The sequence below is a fragment of the Pteropus vampyrus genome, unplaced genomic scaffold (assembly GCF_000151845.1).
Source record: "Pteropus vampyrus isolate Shadow unplaced genomic scaffold, Pvam_2.0 Scaffold217, whole genome shotgun sequence".
Taxonomy (NCBI): Eukaryota; Metazoa; Chordata; class Mammalia; order Chiroptera; family Pteropodidae; genus Pteropus; species Pteropus vampyrus.
The window spans coordinates 1241264-1250229 of record NW_011888998.1 but is presented as its reverse complement, the minus strand read 5'-3'; the positions used below and the strand labels follow the sequence as shown (position 1 = coordinate 1250229).

Below are 8966 nucleotides of genomic sequence, written 5' to 3'. Positions count from 1 at the left end.
CAGCATTTCTAAACACGAAACGCACCCCGGCACTTTCCTCGGTTTTTCAACAGCTTCTGAGCAGAAATCAGGGATTTAAGAAAAGAGATGAGACACTAGATTGAGAGCTCCCAAAGGACAGGTCTCTGGCTCGTTCCATGTCTGGCATGGACAAATTAAATGTTTGCTGCAGTGAAAAAAAAGAGCCAAAGTCATTGGAAACCAAATCAATTAGATTTGTATTTAACTCGGCCCCTCTGGCTATGTGACCTTTGGCAAGTTAATTAATTTCTTTGGGTCTCAGTTTACTGATTTATAAAACGTGGACCATAGTCTTGCCCTCATACAGCAGTTGTGAGGATACAGCGAGATGGCAGAGATAAAGCATAAATGGCTGCCCGGCGCGTAACAGTGAGTGTCAGCGGCTGCTAGTTTTCTTGAGCTCGTGGAACCTCGGTTTTCCCATCTGTGAAATGGACGTAGTAATACCTACCTCATCAAGTTGTAGTGAGGCTTAACTAAGACTTATTCATTCATTCAACCAATGTTTATTCAGTACCTCCTGAGATAAGTTCTCTGCCTTCACGTGTCTTACAGTCCAGTGGAGAGGGACTAATAAACACAAAATTGAATAATTAAATAAGACAATTTCAGACAGCCATAAAAAATACAGTATAAAGAAAATCCAGTAGAGGTAGAGGAGAAGTGGGCCAGTGAGACAGAATGGCCAGGGAAGATCTCTCTGAGGAAATCTCTCTGGAGGTGTCACCTGAGTGTTGCAAAGGAGCCAGCCACGTGAAGATCGGGGGGAAGCAAAATGTGCAACCAGGGCAAAGGTCCTGAGACGAGAGAAAATGTGGCACCTTCAAATTTCAAAAATGGCCCAGGCGATTGGAGCACATTGAGGGAGAGAGTGAAGCGAGACAGGACTGGGGAAGAGTGGACTTAGCTGTGAATCCCTGGGAGGAGGGGGACTTCATTTTCAGTGCCTGACTCACATTTTTAAAAAGATATTCCCGGCTGCTGGGTGGAGAAGAGATTGTAGAAAGCAAGTGCAGAAACAGGGAGACCAATTCGGGAGCTTCAGCTGTCCAGCAGGTCATTCGGTGGCCTGCAGGAGCCTGGTGGCAGTGGGGTGAGGAGAAGGGGCTGGGTTCTGGGTGTATTTTGGAAGTGGTACTAAGAGTCACTCATGGATTGCCCACGAGGGTAAGTAAAGCAACTTAGCACAAGGCCAGGTGACATCTTAATCAAGGGCAACGGGTACTGTTACGACTCCCTGGGTGACTGTGGAGCACTCCCTTTTCCTTCCAGCACTGGCCCCCGACTTCAGGCTGAACCCCGTAAGGCGCCTGATCCCTGCGGCGCGGGGGGGAGAGGTCATTATCCCCTGTCAGCCGCGGTCAGCACCAAAGGCCGTGGTGCTCTGGAGCAAAGGCACTGAGATTTTGGTCAACGGCAGCAGGTACAACTTGCGCCCTTCCCCAGGCAATTCCTGCCCCTTCTCATTCTCCTCGGAGGTGAGTACCCCCTCCCCCGCCCCGCCCCTGCCAGGACTACAGTGTGTGCCTGGGTTGGCCTGTCCTTGCTGCAGAGTGACTGTAACTCCGGATGGCACCTTGATCATAAGAAACATCAGTCGGTCAGATGAAGGGAAATATACCTGCTTTGCTGAGAATTTCATGGGCAAAGCCAATAGCACCGGCATCCTGTCTGTGCGAGGTAAGGGGTATGTTTTGGCTGAGGTGGGTGGGCTCAGCCACCAAAGGGAACCGTCTCCTTTGCCATCCTGCCCTTGTGTCCCCACATTCCTCCTAGTTTGGTTTTGAGGCTACCCCAGCATATGGTTTCACTAAGGACAAGCCTCTCGCCACCATCCAGAATCTAGTCCTGCCTCCCTCCCACACACTCATGGGGCTGCTGGGAGGTCAGGATACTGTTGGCCACGCTGCCTCTTCTCATTCCTGGGGCTTAGGACAAATCCTCACACCTCATCCACCTAGGGGCCTTTTTTTTTTCTTGGCAGATGCAACCAAGATCACTCTGGCCCCCTCAAGTGCTGACATCAACTTGGGAGACAACCTAACTCTGCAGTGCCATGCCTCCCACGACCCCACCATGGACCTCACCTTCATCTGGACCCTGGATGACTTCCCTATCGACTCTGATAAGCCCGGGGGCCACTACCGGAGATCCAGTGTGGTGAGGCCTGAGGCCAAGGCCCGGGCTTCTCCCTCCTTCTAGACAGACAGGAGACCCAAAATGTCCTTAACCACTACCACCCCCACAGCTTTTCCCCATTCTCTCAAGAATGCCAACCATGGCGAGCTCATCCTTCCATTCATAACCACCCTCCCTTAGACGGGCAGTTCCTTGGATTCTACCCAACGTCTGCATTTAGGAGAGGTTAGGGACAAACCTGGAATTTCAAGCACCCAGCAAGGTTCACTCTCAACTACTGTTCTTGTTATCCTGTCCGCCCCCCCCCCCATGCAAGTGACATCACTAACTTGGACCACCACTGACTGCCTTGTGTAACAAACTGCTGTTTAGTCCCCAGTGCTACCAAGTGAGGAATAATAGCTGATTCCTCCCATTGAACAGATAGGAATACCAAGATGCAGCAGGAACCCTGGATGAAATGGAGCAGGGGACGCTAGCCAGGGCCGTGCCCTCTGACCTGTCTCCTTCCTGTTCCCCGTGTGCAGAAGGAGACGGTTGGGGATCTGACCATCCTGAACGCCCAGCTGCGCCACGGCGGAAAGTACACATGCATGGCCCAGACGGTGGTAGACAGTGCGTCCAAGGAGGCCACAGTCCTGGTCCGAGGTGATGGGGTTTCCCGCCCCACTCCCGCCCCAACTCCCTCAAAGGCCAGCTGGGCTATTATGACCTTCGCTCCCTAACTCCCCTCCTCTCCCTGAAAGCTGTGGGGAAGGGCCTCTGACGGAAGTCATTGAGCAGAACTTACCCCCGCGGTTCTTGTCAGGTCCTGAATGAACAGAGTATTCTTCCTCCAAAGCCAAAATTTAAAAACTCCATTCCTAAATACATCCCAAGAACTTTGCTGAGGCCAGATTTTCAGAGCCTAGTGCTGGGAAATGTATCCCTACGCGAGGGCCTCTATGACCCCTCCAGCCTCGGACACATCCCTCCCACTCCCCCGGGCCCCATTCCTCACCCACTGCCCCATTCCTCGCCCTCCCACTGGGAATGTGTGTTTGTGGCACCCTCTGCTGCCCATATTGGTACTGCACCAGCCCAAACCAGCCTGGAGGAGGTTGGCTCCAATTTGACGCTGCCCAATTCTGACCCACAGTGCTCTGACCTCTTGGTGCAGGTCCACCGGGTCCCCCAGGAGGAGTGGTGGTGAGGGACATCGGTGACACCACTGTCCAGCTCAGCTGGAGCCGTGGCTTCGACAACCACAGCCCCATTGCCAAGTACACCCTGCAAGCTCGCACTCCATCCTCAGGGAAGTGGAAGCAAGTACGGACCAGTAAGTGGGAGCCCCTCTGCCCCCCAACCCCAGGTCGCTACTGAGAAGGCCTGGCTGTGTGCCAGAGGCGGCGGCTGGGAGTCAGAGGGCTGGACCTGAGCCTGGAGCTTCAGAGAGGAACAAGCTTGGGCCATCCGCCTGCAGGGAGCGCCCAGGCCAGTGGGGAGATGGTGTCACATGGACAGCAGGAGAGTGGGGAGAGAGTTGCAGGAGGAGGCGCTCTGTCTGCACATTTGAAGCATTGGCAGGACAGGATTCCAGGGGCTGCGGAGTGCGTAAAACATCAGCAGACTCCAGGGCGGGGAAGACTCCTAGTTTTCTGGTCATTTCTGAAAGATATTGAGCGCTTAGTATGTGTCAGGCACTAACAGGAGAGCTGGGTACAGGCCCAGTCCCTGCCCTGTCCATCCAGACCAATAAACTAATGCCGGAACGCTGATTCCCTGGTGCCTTGCAGATCCTGCCAACATCGAGGGCAACGCGGAGACTGCCCAGGTGCTGGGCCTCACGCCCTGGACGGACTATGAGTTCCGGGTCATAGCCAGCAACATCCTGGGCACTGGGGAGCCCAGTGGGCCCTCCAGCAAAATCCGGACTAAAGAAGCAGGTCAGAGTCCTGGGTGTCCCAAAGAGAAGTGACATTGGGGAACCCCAAGCAAACAGCAATTATACAGGGTTCCAACCCTGCTCACCAGCTTCAGATTCTAAAAAGGAACACAGGTTGGGGCTGGGCCGTAGCACTGCATGCTACATTATGCCCTGGGCCACAGCCTGTCACGTCTGTAAGAATCATCCAGTCCAGACTCCTCATTTAAAACATGGGCCAACTTAACAAGTCCCTATGAATCTACACTATCTCAAAACAAAATTTTTTTTTAAAAAATGGAAAAGCTAGAGTTTGAAGAAAGGAAGCGTCACACGGGCAGAGTCTGGACTTGAACCCAGGACCATGGGGTGGTGGGCAGATGTCCTCCCTGAAAGTACCTGAGATGTAGATATCAGTTAACGAGGAAGGTATGTGAGAGTATGCGAGTATGTCAGTGTGTGTGTGTGTGCGCGCGCGCACGTGCACGTGCATGTGTGTGTACATTGTGCAGGGGACTAGAGAAACAGCCAGTGTCTCCAAGTCCTCTAGATGGTTTCTTTGGGAACGGGAGGAATGGATCATCTGCCCACAGCCCTCCTGAAAGGCACATGGATGTTGGAATGAGTGAGGAAGAGACCTGGAACAGGCCCCGACAGCATCTGTTGAAAGGCTCCTGCTGCCCACGGAGCCCAGCATGAGAGCCTATTAGTATACACAGACCCAGGGGGAAGGTCCCTAGACTGAAAATCTACCTCTGTAAGTGGAGGGCAGGGAAAGACCCAAGAAAGAGGCAGGCCACTCCAGTCTGGAAACTAACAAAGTTCATTAAGAGAAATTTAAGTTGGAGGCACATCTTGGGCGGCTACAAGGTAAAGTGGATAGTGTCTGTGCCACTTGACAGGCACCAAAGAATTACATACAGTAAAAGGAGAAAACAGGCACAGGTGCTAACTAGTACCTGAATACTACCAGGTATAGGAAATTACACGCTCGACCAGGTGAGGACAACAGCCTGTTCCAGGAAGCTGCAAGTAGCAGGAGGCAAAGGGGTGCTGATTTATGTCAGAGTGAACATCACTTATGATCAGACAGTCTCTTGGGCGGGGTTGGAAAGAAGTCTCCGTTCTGGCCCGGGTCCAGCTGGTGGGACAGACAGTGGTCACGTCATGGAACAGGCTCTCCTCCACAGAGCCCTGGGGTATCGACCAGGCAGCGTGGATCAGGACCCTGCCTCCCCTTCTCCTGCCCACCCAGGCCCGCCCCACTGGGGGTGCAGTGAGGGTCTGCCTGCTTGTGTCTCTTCTACATAGTTCCCTCTATGCCCCAGCCTGACTCTCTGGGCTCTTTCTGGAATCATCCATCATTTTTAACTAGTATCTCTCCTGAGTAAGGGCCTCCAGAAGGAGCACTTTCTTTGACTGGGCTTCTTGCAGTCAGATGTTGGGCGGGGACTGGTCTCTTTCATTCTAGTATCCCAGCTGGTAAACACAAAGACAGCTAGACGCAGAGGAAAGACGATGGGCTCTGAAATCAGAAGAACTGAGTTCAAATTCTAGCTGTGCTACTGATTAGTTCTGTGACCTTTAGACAAGTCACTTAACTGCTCTAGGCCTTTGTCCTTCTACCCTGGAAAGGTGACAATAACGCCCACCTCACAGGACCAGATGGGCAACGTGTTTTAAGAGCTCCTTGCAAATTACAAGGCCTTAAGCTATAGTCATCAAACCAAGTGATATGTCTCCAATTGCTGGATCACCTGCAGAAATATTCTGACCCTCAGCCAGGTTACCCGCTGCCAAGCTTTGTGAGCCGATAAAATACATTATTGTTTTAATGTTGGCCTTGTTTAATATTAGAGACAATTGGGAAATTAAACCTGCTGCAAAAAGAAAAAAATAAAACCCTGCAATCCAAAAGAAAAGTTTTTTGCATTGACTGCAATTCAAGATTATTTATTCCCCTTAATTTAAAGCAAAAGGCAAACTGGAACTGGTCTCTATTATTTAGTTTAAGCCGACAGAAGGGACGAGAATCATTCATGGAACACACACACAGATACTGGCCACCGTCTTAATTTTATTCTCTTTACAGCCCTTTGAGAGAAATACTATCCTCACCTTATGGAAAGGGAATCAGGCTCAGAGAGTTAAGTAACTTGCTCAGAGAAACAGCAAGTTAAGTGGCAGAGGTGGGATTTGATCGCAGCTCTGTCTGACTCTAGAGACCAGGTCCAGAGGGACTGTTAGTGGACAAAACCAGGGCGTCCCCATTCTAGGATGCTTTATAAGCACAGGCTCAGGCTCAGGGCTTTGGTTCCCTCACTGTCCATTAACAAGCCACGTCTGTGTTCCTTGGCCCTGACAGCCCCCTCAGTGGCACCCTCAGGACTCAGTGGAGGTGGCGGAGCCCCCGGAGAGCTCATCGTTAACTGGACGGTAGGCTGCAGGGACAGAGGCAGAAATGTACCTCCTGTACTCCGGGGGGATGGGGAGACAAGTCCTGCCTCCCCCACCCCTGTCCTGACTTACCTCTGGGCTGAAGTGGCTTTCAGAGAGGACCCACACAGGGCCACTGCGGTCTTGCTCCAGACCAGAAAACTTCCTCTCCTCCTTACACCCGCTGCCACTTGCAGGAGCAGCCATGCAGGATAAAAACTGCCACAGGCGCACGAATCCTGGGGCCGACCCTCGTGCTGAAGGTTGGGTGGGGCCGGAGGATGGGCAGGAAATGCACCCTCGGCCCCTCGCCCATGCCACGCTCTTGCCCCTCAGCCCATGTCACGGGAGTACCAGAACGGAGACGGCTTCGGCTACCTGCTGTCCTTCCGCAGGCAGGGCAGCGCGAGCTGGCAGACTGCCCAGGTGCCCGGCGCCGACGCCCAGTACTTCGTCTACAGCAATGACAGCGTCCGGCCCTACACGCCCTTTGAGGTCAAGATCCGCAGCTACAACCGCCGTGGGAATGGGCCCGAGAGCCTCACTGCGCTCGTGTACTCGGCTGAGGAAGGTAGGCCACGCCGGGGACCCCTGCACCCCACCCTGCGCTCCACCCCAGATACGTGTCCATGGGGGGTAGGGTGGGGAAGTGCTACTCCCACCCCCCACCTCCTCTCAGTTTCATAGTGGGGTGGACAGGACACCTGGGTTTTAGGCCACTGGCCTCATTTCGAGCCCTTTCCACCTGGTCTCCTCCTCAGGCTTGGGGAAGGAGGAGGGAGGCTCTCTGGGAATCCCCACGCGGCCTTCATCCTGGACCCTGGGCCCTCTAAAGTCCTACTCAAGGGCCATCCCAGTTGGCAACTACTCTGTAGGGCACAAGGAGGCCCTGGGAATCCAAATCCATTCTGTATCGGTTCCCAGAGCCCAGGGTGGCCCCTACCAAGGTCTGGGCCAAGGGGGTCTCATCCTCAGAGATGAACGTGACCTGGGACCCTGTGCAGCAGGACATGAATGGAATCCTCCTAGGGTACGAGGTAAGCACTGGCCTGGGGCTTCAAGGTTAGGTGGGGGCACCTCGCAGTTCACTGGTCATTTTCCGGGGGTCATTCTTCACTAACTTGGCACACGGCACCCCGTCTGTGCAGCACTGTGAACTCAACCTTAGCTAAGACTGTGGCTGGTGCCCAGAGGGGAAGACAGGCCCGCAGACCTTATAGTAAGTGCTGGCTGCGGGAGCCCAGGGGAGGAAGAGTGGGTTCTGGAAGGGGCATGGCCTGCCCTTTTATGCCAGAGCCCAGCTAACCTGGCATCCTCCAGGCTGCAAAGAACAGTATGGGCCCTTCTATGTATCAATTGATCACCCCGTCCCTGGGGAGCTCTGGGCCCACCAATGACTCCACATCAGGGTACCTGTGGAATAGGTGGAGATCGAGAAGAAGCAAGAGGAAGGGGAGAAGGAAAAGCAAGGATGTCATTGCCTAAGGGAAAGTCAGGCCCAGTTACCAGAGATGCTAACGCCACTCCAGTAGAGTCATCGGGGTTTTAGCACGATAGGCTGGGCATAGGCAAGCCCCGCTGAGGAGAGAACTCCCACCTCCGCCCTTGATTTGGAAGAGTTCACAGGTCATAATATTATGATGACTAGTAAAATGGGTTGGCATTTATTGGGCAGCCATAATAACTTTGCTGGGGTTTGGGGGACAACTTTGCAAGTACAGATATGCACCTCATAACCTTTAGCAGAGTGCCCATGGGATTCCCTGAGTGAATTAAATCGGATCGGGTTCCAGCAGGCCATCACGGGGTTAAGCGTGTGCCCATCCCCGACTCTCACCCATTCGCCGGCTCCCTGCTCGGCACTGAGAAGGCGGCAGGGACCCACACCCACTGGTCCCTGCTCTCTTGGAGCTCATGACATAGTGTCCAACTTCCAAGATCCGAGACCGAGTCACAAGAACCAGAGTGAGCAAGAGAGGAACAGAATGTAGGTGGCCAGGGACAGGGTCAGGGGCGCTCTGAGGTCCTGAACTTTCCTGCTGACTCTAGGGTATCTTTGTTCCCTTCAGATCCGCTACTGGAAAGCTGGGGACAAAGAAGCCGCTGCTGACCGAGTGAGGACAGCAGGGCTGGACACCAGTGCGCGAGTCACTGACCTGCATCCCAACACCAAATACCATGTGACCGTGCGGGCCTACAACCGAGCGGGCCCTGGGCCTGCCAGCCCTTCCACCAGTGCGACGACCATGAAGCCCCGTGAGTGGGCCTGGGGTGGGGAGGTGCCCCTAGGATCACTCTTTCTCTAATGCAAGAAAAACGCTCTAGCTCAAAAGTGCTGGGCTGGACGGAAGTAAGACAGGAAGCCTGGTGAAAATAAGGGAGTGGAGTTTATGGCTTCTAAAGCGCCTTTTTCTTCTCCAATCTTTGGATTTTCATGGCATTTATTTCTTAGGTAGCTGTGACAGAA

The 8966-nt window shown here is 53.6% G+C and overlaps 1 protein-coding gene across 1 annotated transcript in view; it reads left to right on the top strand.

The window, feature by feature from the left end:
• Positions 1–8966, top strand: part of CNTN2 (contactin 2) — a 32189-nt gene that overhangs the window by 19875 nt on the left and 3348 nt on the right. Inside the window, exons 10-19 of the mRNA XM_011373111.2 lie at positions 1275–1444; positions 1574–1701; positions 2006–2181; positions 2688–2808; positions 3320–3478; positions 3936–4085; positions 6429–6499; positions 6836–7070; positions 7424–7536; positions 8569–8755. Coding sequence (XP_011371413.2) covers positions 1275–1444; positions 1574–1701; positions 2006–2181; positions 2688–2808; positions 3320–3478; positions 3936–4085; positions 6429–6499; positions 6836–7070; positions 7424–7536; positions 8569–8755 — 1510 coding nt within the window. The remainder of the gene's footprint in view (positions 1–1274; positions 1445–1573; positions 1702–2005; positions 2182–2687; positions 2809–3319; positions 3479–3935; positions 4086–6428; positions 6500–6835; positions 7071–7423; positions 7537–8568; positions 8756–8966) is intronic.